Source organism: Daldinia caldariorum, assembly GCF_022478825.1.
Source record: "Daldinia caldariorum strain CBS 122874 unplaced genomic scaffold F4812scaffold_10, whole genome shotgun sequence".
In the NCBI taxonomy this organism is placed as follows: Eukaryota; Fungi; Ascomycota; class Sordariomycetes; order Xylariales; family Hypoxylaceae; genus Daldinia; species Daldinia caldariorum.
The window spans coordinates 351,659-365,071 of NW_025953046.1; the positions used below are offsets into that span (position 1 = coordinate 351,659).

Here is a 13,413-nt window from a genome sequence, read left to right on the forward strand (position 1 = left end):
TACCTGGTCTGACAAACGTATTGAGAGAAACGAAGGGCCGGATAAGAAAACAACCTCAAGGCAGTCTTGGGTGGATGCCAATCAAGCCCTAAAAACCTAACATTCTTGAAAGTTAACAGAAGGCACGTCAAGACTCTCACTACTAGCTTAAGAACTTTAGGAGATATACTATGTTAGGTATGCACTAGTGTGCCTTCGTTTGAGCTGGGGGAGGATGATTGTAACTACGGTCGTTGATTATTTATTGTTACTGTTTAATTTTTCTTTTCTTAAATTTCAACTCTTGTATAATTCGTGTACGGTAAAGGAGGCCAAATGGTCATGAAGCGAATCAAGGAATACGGTTTAATGATATAATAAACTGTAATAACCTTAGGTAAACTCGGATTTAGGAGACAAGGGGATGATACATACGATGCATCTATTACCTTAAGTAGATACTGACTTGACGCAATAGACGATTACATAACCTACATACATTCATATTAAGCCAATGTATCTGTTATGCATCCACATCTTCTTGCACACAATAAAAAAAGTGAATACCTAAGGTGGTGGTGGTACATGACTTAGGTACCTTCGAAGAAGGGGGAAAAACGGATTAAGCCTGGACTCTGGAGTTGTTATATTCCAATCTCATCGTTACTTCTATTTACCCCTCCATTACTCCATTATCCTAGTTATAGATGTCTTGATACCCTAATACATTCGCTATCCACCCTTGAACTGCTTCTTTATTGGAATTGTTTCTGCCCGTGAACATTGTAAAACCGTTAAAACTGATGTGTTTGTGCGATTCGGTAGGGATGGAATATAAATTCAAATAGATGCTAAAAACGCATTGGTTTTTGGAGTTGAGGGGTCACAAGCTCTCCGTACATTGTACCTAGTGACATGATACATAAAAGAGACGTGTTTTAAGTACCTATTCATCATCAAATATATCAGGCAGGTACGAAGAATACTGTGTGTTTTTAGTAGAAAAACAAAGTACTGATACGGCATATCTTTTGCGCCACAGTACATATCTGGGCTGATTATTTCTAAAAAGGTGGGCCTATCTTACAGCGTCAGTGCAAGTTGTCGGCTCAGTCTCCAGGCACCCATTGCCCCCATTAGTGTAGGTTTGTTACTACCTGAGTGCCCCAGAGGGGAGGGGCGTGTGGTGCGTGTGTACCTAATTGTGTGGTAAGAGATAGGACCCAGTCGCAAACCCGAAGGCCATTTTTTTCTTTACCCTTCCCAGAAATTCCCATCGTAATTTTTTTTTTTACTCTCCTGCACCACCTTTTTGATCATAGATCAACCACACAACCTCAGGAAGAGAGATCCCCTTCTGAAGGTTGTAATTTTTCTCCTCCTTGACATCTCCATCGAGGACGGAATTTCCTTGCATTCTTTGTATTTCTTTACAGGGAATCAATCTCCTCTCAATTAATTACCTCTCCGCAACCCGCAACGAGATAGTTTTTGACTGGACTCTGCGCGAGCGCCCGTGCCCGTAACCTCGAAAAAAAAAAAAAAAGTCAAAAATCCACTATCCTCTCGTCCTAATCCCCCAACAGGATTCTACCTCTTATTTATATCGACGACGTTCTTTTCTATTCCGCTGATAGATACCCCGTTTGCCATCCTCTTTTTCTTTCTTTTGAATCACTTTCACGAACAGATTTCGGGCTTCGTTATCGACGCTTGACTCTCTGTTTTTGTCAGTCTGAAAAAGAAAAAGACAACGACCAAACACGCAACACCTTAATTTAATTGACGAAAACCCTACCTCGCCAAAGCGAGATCGTCATTCACTTCTACGATTGACTGCATCATCCGCTCTTGCAGTCTTCAATTCGGATTTGATATTCGATTGTTCCATCTCCCTCGATCGTCTGCTTTGCGATTGCGTCTCTTTCTTTCAAGTAGCTAGGCGCGAAAGAAAGACTTCCGATTCCCAACGCAGTGCTAAGAACCGATCTCCAAGTACACGTACTCCAGCTCTCGTAGCGTCATTATATTGTCACTTATGACTTCGCCTAACCAAGGCCCGGCGTCTAACAACTCCACGACACCGTCGTACGCTTCTGCCGCCGGCGCAGCAAAAAAGCCATCTGCGACGCCGGTGGTTGCTACCGGTTCAAACGCACCTGTTGTCGCGGCTGGAACCTCAGGATCTGCGCCGCAACATGCTAAGTCGTCTTCAATATCGCCTATGAACGGCCGACCCAACATCATGCCGGCCATCCCTACTGTCCCTCCCGTCGCACACGGTACATCCAACGCCAACGGGCTTGCTGACCACAGCCGAAAGAGTTCTGTAACTATAAGCGCTAACGGTCCTAACAACTATTCGACGAACGGTGGAACTGCAGGAGGAAAGACGAACATCAAATTTGGTTTTCAAGAGTCACCTGCTGTACTGCACAGCTCTCCTCAGCCTGGATCAGCTCCCATCCCCATTCCTGACAGCGCTAATCCTCGTGTAACTTCACCCCAAAACTCGCCGTCACCTATTCCGCAACCTTCTGCCAGCGGTGGACGGCCTCCTTCCGGAACTGCCCAACAGGGTATGACCTTTGGCAGCTTCCCTGATAACGACGTGAGTACTAGCCTTCATTTGCAACCTCGATCGATCACTTACTAACATACACAGCGTTCTCACATACGAGCCACCTCTGTTTCCCAGGACCCGAACTCCTTAGGATCGCACTCGCCTCATATGAGACGAGGTTCGAATGTTAGCGATATGAGTAATCAGGGTCATCCACACATGGGCCGGGGCGGTTTCCAGTCCTCAGGCCGCGGCCGAGGGTACAGCAACTCATTTAATCACCAGCAACCTATGGGATACCCCCCCAACTCCTACAACCGGGGCCCCCAGAACTCCGGACGAGGTGGCGTAGCACCCAACTTTGGAAATGCTCGCCAGCAGCAGTTCGGAACTCCTCCGCCGCAACACCGCAGTCCGGCGCTCCCACCGGCAATGCCACACCACCCCCAGAACATGCCTCCCGGTGGCATACCATTCTATTACCCTCCTGGTCCTCCTATGGGCCAAGGACAAGTACCACAAGTAAAGCACCCCAGTTCATTCCTTCCTTCTAACCAAGAACGTTCGTATCTCAAAGTCGGTAAGAGAAGAGGAAGCCGTCGCGAGACTGAAAAGTTCTCGAATCATCGGCGAACAGACTCTTACGACAATGAGCACCAAGACTTTAGTCAGAAGTCTCGACGCTATAGTAAGCGTTCAGATCAGCGATTTGCCGCAGATAGTTCACGGCATCATGGATTTTCATCATTCAACAAGACGGAAATGCCGTATCCTGGAGAAGTTCCAGTCATCCCCTTGCAACACCCTTTCCCCATTGCCCAGTCGTTTCCGCCAAATCCAGCTCGAATTGATCTGTCACCAGAGAGTGGCAATTTTGACAGGTTACTAACCAGCGTACACCAGACTTTCTATCCTCAGTTTGACCCTCGACCAGGCATGCATATGCCTGGATATCCAGTCTACCCAATGGCTCACGGAGGCCAGTCCCCTATCCCCGCTTATCAGGCGCCTTACACCCCAGGCCCGTATAACGCCCCAGGAGGGCAGCCGATGTCTCGTAACTCTTCACAGGTATCCGTGGATCACCGTCCCGCATCGAGCACTGGTCAGAGCCAGGCACCGATTGTCGCCCAAGGAACGCCCCAATCTCAACCTGCCCAGATCAAGCCAGCTGTGGTCTCGTCTCCTCAGTTCAATCGCCCGCCTAAAAAGAGCATGGCTGTCATCATCAGAAATGCGGCCGGAGAGCCGGTTGATTTAAGCAAAGTAAAGGTACCGGCGTCGCCTGCCCCGAGTCATCAGCAGTCCAAGACGCCACCTGTAGTTTCCTCTACCCCGCCTCCTGCTCCGAAAACAGGAACGCCAAGAACTGGTACACCTGCTCACTCGCGAGCCGAAAGTGTAAGCAACTCTAAGACGGCCGAAGAAGTACGAAATGAGTTCAAGGAGAAGATGAAGCAGGCCGCCAGTGCAGAGAAGGCTAAGGAGGAAGAAGAAGCCAAGGCAGCTGCCGAGAAGGCCAAAGAAGAGGAGCGTCTAAAGGCAGAGCAGAAGGCTCAAGAAGAAGCCAAGGCTGCTGAAGAGGCACAGGCGCGTAAAGAAGCTGAAGAGAAGGAGAAAGCGGAGCGTGAAGCAGCAGAGGCGGCTTCGAAGAAAGAGGAAGCGCCCAAAGCCAGTGATGAACCGGACGAGGAGGAGCTCGAACGTATTATTCGCGAGATGGAAGAAGCCGACGCGAAGCGCGAAAAGGAGGAAGAGGAGCGCCGTATCAAGGTCGAAGCCGAGAAAGCTGCTAAGAAGAAGGCCGAGGAAGAGGCAAGATTGGCTAACGCTGCTGAGAACGATCGCAAGCTTCGGGAAGCTGAGGCTGAAATGGAACGCCTCGAGGAAGAGCGAGAGCGCAAGCGGGCCCAAGAAGGCTCTAACTTATCAGTTCAGGCCCTCATTCAGCAGTCAGGCGAGAATGAAAAGAAAGCAGATGCGCCATCGACAAGCGAGACTACAGCAAAATTGGCCAACCTTTCTCTCAATGACAAGCCTTCAACTGCAACTACTAAACCCGCGCAAGGTGGACGTGGCCCTAAGCCAGCTGCTCTTAACCTTGCTCCCATTAACACCAAGTCTGTTGAACCTGCTCAACCTAGCGCGGCGCTTCAGTCTCTTAAGACAGCTAGGCTTCTAGGTTCAAGCTCCATCAGGGCCGATCTTTATCCTGCAGGAATTCAATCACCGAACCCTGCTTTGAATGCTGCTGTCACAAAGAAGGGAACATCATTCAAGTATGACTCCGCCTTTTTAATGCAATTCCAGAAGGTCTTCACGGAGCAACCCTCTGTTGATTTCCACCAGCAAGTCAAGACCCTCATCGGCGATAGCGACAGTAACCGGTCTGGGTCTGCTCGAACGCCAGCCGGCCTATCCAGTCGACAGCCTTCGAGACCTGGGGCACCTGGCACAACAACTTTCGGCTCCTTCTTTGCTGATGGTCGAACATTACCCCCCGGGACGACGTCCGCTCAGCGATTCGGAATGAGCTCCGAGAAGTCAATGTCGCGACCGCCAATGAATGCCATTGGCAGCTTCCGTGGAACCTTCCCCGGTGGTAACCAAATGGCTCGACAGCCGTCCAGTTCTAACATGAGCATGCCCCACTCTCCACGACAAGGAAGTCGTCGGAATGCTAGCAAACAAAGCACTTTCAATCCCAAGGTGGAGGCTCAGGCGGCTAAGACTATGCCTCTCACGCAAGGTATGAAGATAGAAGCTCTCAGTACCTCGTCGACAGGTTGGAAGCCGACCAGCATTGCCAAAGCCGCACAAGCTAGCGCCGCTGCCCCGGCTGCGCAAGGCGGACTGCTTGATCCTTCAATGGTTCAACGTAAAGTCAAGGCTGCCTTGAACAAGATGACACCTGAGAATTTCGACAGAATTTCGGACCAGATCCTCCAAATTGCTGGTCAATCCAAGGACGAGACTGACGGCAGGACTCTCCGTCAAGTCATCCAGCTCACTTTCGAGAAGGCTACTGATGAGGCTCACTGGGCGTCAATGTATGCCAAATTCTGTAAGAGAATGCTGGAGACAATGAGCGCAGACATTAGAGACGAGAATATTAAAGACCGAAATGGCCAGGTCGTTAGCGGTGGTGCACTATTCAGGAAGTACCTTCTAAACCGATGCCAAGAAGAATTCGAACGCGGATGGAAGCTTTCGCTACCGGAGCCGAAAGAAGGAGAGGACAAGAAGACGCTCGAGGCCGCCATGCTTTCTGAAGAATACTACATCGCCGCTGCCGCTAAACGTCGTGGACTTGGTTTGGTTCAGTTCATCGGTGAACTTTACAAGTTGGGCATGCTCACTGAGCGTATCATGCACGAATGTGTCAAGAAACTTGTTGACCACAGTGGTGTTCCTGACGAAGCCGAGGTCGAATCTCTTTCCAAGCTGTTGCGAACTATCGGTGCCAATCTGGACTCCACAGACAAGGGTCGGGTCATGATGGACGCTTACTTCGCTAGAATCCAGGGCATGATCGACCTTCCCGATCTACCTAGCCGATTGAAGTTCATGCTCATGGACGTGATCGATCTGAGAAAGGCCCATTGGGTGTCCAAGGAGGCTAATAAGGGTCCTAAGACTCTTGAAGAAGTTCGTGCGGAAGCTGAGGCCGCAGCAGCACAGAAGGCTGCTGAGGCGGCACGAACTACTCAACGAGGTCCTGGAGGTGGTCCTGGACGAGCGCAGCTAGGCCGTGGTGATGCTAGGAACTTCTCAGGCTATGCGCAACAAGCGCAAAACCAGGTCGGTATGGATGACCTGCGCCGTCTAAAGGGTGGCGCGAACCGCACCCCAAGCTCAAACGTTACATTGGGACCCGTGTCGATGCTTAACTCTCGTAGTAACAGCGGCCGTCGTCTGGGCCCTGGTGGTTCGCTTAGCAGAGGAGCCGAGGATTCTGGTGCCTCATCCAGGACTGGAACTCCTCCAGTAAGGGAGGCGCCAAGCAGCACGAATTCGTTCGGGTAAGTTTCCATCACTCATAAGTTTAAATCACGAAATTGCTAACTTTCGCTATCTAGTCTACTTGCCAACATGGACTCGGATCACCCAGCGTCGCCCCCATCTACCGCGGCGTCGCCCGCTCTTACTAAGGTTGTTCCGGACAACGCAGCTGCATCCGAAAAGGGAAGCAGTTAAAATCCGTTTTCTATGATGATAGAAACGTCTTGCATTTGCGGTTGCATCGTTGTGCATAGACTAGGACACAGGACTTACTGCGTTGCATTTACGGGGGTTTCTAAAATGTGTCTCCAAAAGTTTCAGGTTTCCTTTTCATTATGATACCTTGCGCCCAATAGACTTTACCTTCCCACGACCAGTCACCATAAAGACGACATTCCCCGAGATCCTTCACTTCTTTTCCGTAAATCTGTGTTTCATTACGTTTCTCCTGATTCTTATCGGCACAAGACAAATCATAGGGGGTGTTCGACAGGAATCATTTTTTTCACCGTACGAGCAACGTTCTTAGCACTATGTCAACGATGGTCGCATGACGAACAAAGGCGGGCGAAACCGATACAGACGATAGGCGCCCGGTCGAGGAGGGGGAAAGGGCATTGAGAGCGCGGCTGTCGCCAACTTTTAGGGATTAAGTTGCGCAAATGCGGATCCGGTCGTTCGGGGTCTGGCAAGACGGCGGAAACCAAGAGAATTGGTTGTGTATTCTTGATTTGCATTTGGAATTTTGGTCACGGTTGACCGCTGGCTGTTCCTTGCTAGGTGCTTTCGTTTGCAAGTCATGAGGAGGGGGCAGGGGGAGGGGCATGAGGGATGAATGGACGGAGGTTGTCGCGGACGGTTGCTCAAGGGTTTCTCAGCCCTGTGGCTACATAACGACTTGATGTGACAGTAGGTACGCAGAGGGTCGACCAGTGCCAAACGGACGCAGGGAGTACAACTTACGATAAGGAGGGGAGATGTTTCATTTTCCCTTCCCCTGACGAGATTCTTAATTTTTAGAAAGCAAGCCAGTGACAGCCGCAAAAATTGATATATTGAGCAACCTTCTTATAACTTCTTAACCTAGCTATGATAGAGGTGACATGAGATGAGATGATGTTGCTTGAGGTAAATATGCTGCGACTTTAGTATAGGTTGCCGAAGAGTTTCGGGAGCTGGTCGGCGCATGGTGGTAGTTATGGCTTTTTTCCCTCGATTATCGCTCGTCGCCGAAAGGGTAAAGTTGGGCAAAAATAGGAGCTACTGATCATACATTTATACGAGGTAGAAATCAGGTTGCCCGTTTTTACATTAGTTAGCGATAGCTAATAGATCTACAACGTTATGATTTCATCTCCGATCTTGATTGTAGGATGCAAGTTGCGTAGTAAATACTGCGCGAAGAGTAACTGAGCCGTGATATAAAACTGCAAGTCAAAGACACCATCTCAATAACTTATTCATGTATGCTGTGTCTGGGTGATGTATAATAACAGGTCTTTACATACAGGTAAGAAAGACAAGTATGATTCCGAATGAACGATATACGTATTTAGATTCATTATAAACCATTACCATGCAGTGTTTAACTATGACTACCTCTTGAGCTACCTAAGACCAAATAAAGCAGCACAATGAAGAACAGTATCCTAAACCAGAAACGCCAGCCGCTATTATGTATAGGTCTAGCTAGGTTACCTAACCTAGCCTCCTATGTTATAAGCCTACTGGCCAACCCTTCATCCCGTCATGGGTACCTAATATATATCCTAACTAATCCCCTTGATGGTGGGGGTCTATTTAATCTAAGCAGCCGTGAACCCCAGCTTTCCGAACAACGTGTCCATGGCAACCCACTGGCGCCCGCACTTATCGAGGTATTTATCAACAACGCCCTTGACTGTGGTAAAGCGGGTGCGGTTGTGTTCCGCGAGAGCGAGGACCCTGTCCTTCTCGGCGGCGTTCAAGCTGCCGGCGTTACCTTGTCCGCCTAGACCAGTAGCACCGGAGTTTGCCTTGGCGCGGGCCTTGTCCACGTCCCACAGGGACGCAAAGTATACGAGCTGGTTGTAGATGTCGCGCTCGCCGTACTCGTAGCGCATGCGGCCGAGGCAGCCCGACGCCAGACCCTTCGGGCCCATGCACCGCGTGCCGTAGACCGACATCTGGCGCGTGCGATTGCCACACGATGCGTCGTCGCACACGAGCCAGCCCTCATAGTATCGCGCCGTCTCGTTGCGGACGGCCCGTTCAACTTGTGCCACGATGCTAAGGTTGGGAATGAGTGCCGAGCACGACGGGCAGGTAACACCTTGCGGCGTGACGCGATTTTCAGGTTGTTCCGAGGATAGCAGGCCTTCGAATGGCGCCGAGGTTTTACACTTCCGACAACGTAGGGAGAGGCGAGCACAGTCACGGAAGCGGACATCGTCGGGGATCTGAGATTCAAGAGGGTGGATTTCATGGTCGTTAGATCCTGACTGATTAAAAGTTGAGTTGTTTGTATAGCGACGAATGTCGAGACCAAGTTGTTCGGCAAGCTGGGAAGTTGATGTTCCGGTGATGTTGGCGCAGAGACGCTCAACAGGTGGGAAAATCTGCTTGCCGATATACCACTCGACGTCTACTTTGAGACCGGAATCGGGCTTCATTACATCTTGTGGCGTGTATGCGCGCTTTGCAACAGGCTCTGAGCTCGTTTTGCTGTCTCCAGTCACGACGTACGAGATGACATCTCCGCGACGGACCGTGTTTCCCCGTGCAATTTCTCGAAGAGCAACCTGGACTTGTGGCATCGAGTCCGCGTTCGGGTACTCCTTTGGCGCCTTACCTAACTGCGTATAGATGATGTATTTCGGCACAGGAACAGCGTGTTCTCGCATTTTGCCTGCGACCTCGCGCAGATATTCGTGTATGCGTTGGACGGAAACTTCAGTATCGTCGCCAGATAGGATTTCGTTAAGTAGACGGGAAGAGATCTCTTTTGACAGACCACAGTATTCTCTGCGTTTCATATCAAGACCCTTCACTTCCATCTTCTCAATGTACTTGCCACCAGGAACTTCTACAAGATTGATAGCCGCGTACTTCTTCTTTGCCTGGAGCAGGATGCGTCTAAATACGTTGTCGATATCGATCTCTAGGAGACGATATCGCTCGTTGACGGCTTTCTTGAACTCCTGACCGACCTTTAGTGCCTCAGCAACCGATTCAACGTTTGCGTTGATCATGACGGAATCGGTATCGCCATAAATAACCTGGAGAGACTTGGACTCGGCAAGCTCTTTGGTGCTTCGGAGGATCTCACGACCTTTATACGTTGTAAGGATGGCAAGAGGTCTTGCGTAGAAACGAGACTTGGTGTATCCCAAACAACCGTACATAGAATTGGCTGTCAACTTCAAAGCAAGTTGCTTAATATCCCATGTGGCGAGCTGCTCAGGTGTAGCGTTCTTATCTTTCATCAGTGATTTTACTGATCGTCGCCGGCTGACTAGAGTGGCAATAAGTCTCGGCAATATGCCTTGTTCCTGTTGCGTTGGAACTTCCGGTACAGCATCTTCATCATCCGGCTATCTCGAGTGTTAGCAACTAGTTCGTATGCATAGAAAGTACGCAGACTTACAAGTGAGCTCCGTTCGACCGTTGTAAAGCAGATATTGAACTCCTGGATGATGGAAGGATAAAGAGAATTGAAATCCATAACCAATACGAACTTGTCATAGAGCCCCCTCTCCGGTTCGAAAACAAGACCACCCTTGTATTTATCCTTCTTTTTACTTTCCGTGGCCTCTTCTTCATTGTTCTCCTCTTCAGCTTTAGGTCGTCCCTTGAAAAACTGCTTGTCGGGGCAGATGTACTTGTTGCGGTGAAACTCATGCAACAAAATGTACTCGTTGCGCTCAGCTCGAGTACCTGTTAACGTTCGAGCCCACGAGTTACCCGCTAAATTCGTCAAAACTTTCGTCAAAGGTAGCATCTGTGTGCTCAAAGCCAGAGCGGCGATGAAATATGTATCTGCTTCCATATGGGTTATATAATCCATCAAGCCTGACTTGTCGGATGCCCATGTCTTCAGAGCCGCCTCGTTGTCGAAATGTCGTCTATGGGTATCTCCACCGAGATAGATATTGCACATTTCTGTCAAACTCCAGGACTGACACTTGTACATGACTGACTTGCCAGCATCGTTGGCAAGGTCACATAGGAGGCGACCAGCCATAAGCTGGCGTTCTGCAAATACATTACCACCCGTTTTTCCTATGGATGTTGGCCATGCTGCTCTGCGCAATCGCCCAAGCCGTGACCACTGGGGTGTCTTCTTCTCGTGTAATCGATTCAGCAAGATACTATAGTCAACACCTTCCAGTTGATGACCAAGGATCACATCGGGATCGATAAGATCGATATGCGCTAAGAAGAAAGATAGTATCTCGGATTCCTGCTTCACCAGCTTGATGAGCGACTTTTTCCTACCCATCGCCAGTTTATCGAATCCGAGGGGGAATGCTGATCCACTCGGCCTCATCAACGTAAACGTTTTAGAAGGAAGCTTTTCTGCGGGTGTAGTGTCACTAAGCAAGACATTCTCATAGATACGAGCGCTGATCGCAAGTATCTCCTGTTTGTTGTCTTTGGCGTTGAAAATGGTCCGCATAGCAATGCTCATAAGAGTTAAGGGTGGTGCATCCAAGTTATCAGCGTCGCTCATTGGGGAGATTGTATCAGGATCATTGACAAGGACCTCAAGTTTGGCGTGGGAGGCGTTCTTGATAGCACCAAAGTCGGCATCCTTTACCTTGAGCCAACACGGACCCATTATGTTCTTCCACAGCACAAACTGTTCGAACAATGCAGTGTTGGTACCAAAAACGTGAGAGAATGTCTCGCCAGTCGTTTCGGGGTTGATTGGAGGTTCTAGTTTATATTAGCATGTAAATATGTAAAAACAAGACGTCGAATTTACTTACTCGTATAGGGGTATAATAGTTTCAGGTACTGCGCTTCCTTCGGGATACCAGGGAGTTCGAAAGCGTATTTTCTGGTAGAGGGCTTTATTTTATGCATATCGACCTTCATTTTAGTCATGATTTCGTCTACTTCCGAGTAGACATCTGTCATTTCTATTTCTTCGCTCGTATCCTGACCGTTCTTTTGACGATATTGGCGAGGTAGAAAGTACAATTTCCTTAAAATATTATCAACCTTGATAAAGCAGCTCACATAGGTGCTTGTTTTCTTGTTTAAGACTTTTCCGAATAGGCAAAGCGAACCATTGACCTCGGTATAGTCAGTCCAGAACATATTGAGGCTACCATCCTCCTCGATGGCGTCCTTGTAATCGATCTTGCCGATGCTTCTGGTTTCAGGGAGCGAGCTGCTGACAACATTTAGCTTATCCGTGAGATTGTTCCACGACGATGAGTCAATATCGGTCTCGGCAGCTTTTGTTGGAGATGAGCTAGCAGGAGTAGGGTATGGGTCAGGTTTGGCCAGCTTTTTGATAGGTCGCGATGCAGACAAGTTCACACTAGCAGTCTTTATAGTTCCGGCATGAGAGACCTCCATCATCTCTTCGTCTTCTTCTTCTACGGGCTCTACCTTAACTTTGGTCATACGCGCGACAACTTTTGCTGTGGGGGACGAGGGAACAGGAACGGAGTCGCTCATCAGTACGTCGGACGCTGGTGGTAGGAGATCATCATCGTCCATAGGCGGGAGGTATCCATCGTCATCGATAGAGTCCTCTTGTGCTTGAGGCGCAGGGGATGACCGTTCTTCGCTTAATCTTGCTTTCTTGGTGGCTGGCTGCTTATTCTCTCGCGCAGGAGATAGAACACGAGCTCGTCGTCGCTCGGGGGATCGATTTCGCTTTGGAGCCCGCGACGCTGGAACAGGTATGTTCGCATCAACCTCGCCTAACAAATCGGCTAAAAACCTTTCATCGTCTTCGGTTTTCACAGCCTAGGCAACTAATATCAGTTTTGAACAAGTAGAACGGAGCCGAAGGTCAGGTTATACCTTTGGTTTTTGTTGAGTGGTAGCTTGGCCCTTCATAAAATATTCACTGATATCACGGTCATTGGCGTCCCGTTTTGCCTTTTCCTCGTCGCGCTTCTTCTTATCTAGCACGGGGTAAGTATACAAGCATGCTTAAGCAAGGTGAATATTGTGATTCTCTAATACCTGATTTGCGAGGCTTTCCTCCAAGCAATGCCTCATCCTCGCTCTCGGATTCATAAGTATGCACTCGATCCCACTCCTCTCGTCCATCGTCGGCGTAACCCTCGCCATTGTCGTCGACAACAAAGTCGTCTTGGTTCAGACGGTCGCGAACGATTTTTTTATATTGATTTTCGTCGACTTCCTCGTATAAATCTTGATCTTCTTGGACCTCATAAGAGTCGTAAACCTTCTTCCCAGCAGCGCGTAAAGCCCTTAACTCGGCAAGCTTATTACGCTTGCTGAGTGACTTGGACATTTTATTTTATTTTAACTGGGAAGGCAAGGTAATATGGAAGAGTGTTGAATAGATGCTATAAGGAATAAATCATGCCCAGATTGGAAGAGGATAAAAGTGTAGGCGGTGTTCAACGTCGAAAATGGATTGTGTGTAAATGCGTGTAAATGGATGGATGCAAATGTGGAGAGAGGTACAGAGTAAAATCGTAAAATTATAAAATCAACTGCATCGATTGGACCTTTGGACCTTGGTATCAATTAAAAACACGATGTACCTTTTTTAGTGAGAGACGCGACGCGCGAGCCACCATTTAACAAACGCGTTTTCGCGAATCCTTATCAGAGGTACATATGTACATAGCATATCATTTACAATGTAAAGTACCTACTACCTCCTGTGTCTGACC

General features: G+C 48.9%; 2 protein-coding genes across 2 annotated transcripts; one reads left to right on the top strand and one right to left on the bottom strand.

Moving 5' to 3' along the window:
• The first annotated feature begins 1,605 nt into the window (after positions 1–1,605).
• Positions 1,606–6,910, top strand: F4812DRAFT_48863 (uncharacterized protein). The gene is made up of 3 exons (XM_047939132.1): positions 1,606–2,590; positions 2,645–6,564; positions 6,622–6,910. Exons 1-3 carry the CDS (start codon positions 2,018–2,020, stop codon positions 6,737–6,739), a joined length of 4,611 nt encoding a protein of 1,536 aa, XP_047789404.1. The 5' UTR covers positions 1,606–2,017; the 3' UTR covers positions 6,740–6,910.
• A 1,095-nt stretch (positions 6,911–8,005) lies between these two features.
• Positions 8,006–13,288, bottom strand: F4812DRAFT_431158 (uncharacterized protein). The gene is made up of 5 exons (XM_047934411.1): positions 12,731–13,288; positions 12,566–12,669; positions 11,515–12,508; positions 10,170–11,461; positions 8,006–10,116 (listed from the first exon to the last, which is right to left on the bottom strand). The coding sequence occupies exons 1-5, from the start codon at positions 13,023–13,025 to the stop codon at positions 8,350–8,352; spliced, it is 4,452 nt and encodes a 1,483-aa protein (XP_047789405.1). The 5' UTR covers positions 13,026–13,288; the 3' UTR covers positions 8,006–8,349.
• Positions 13,289–13,413: the final 125 nt, after the last annotated feature.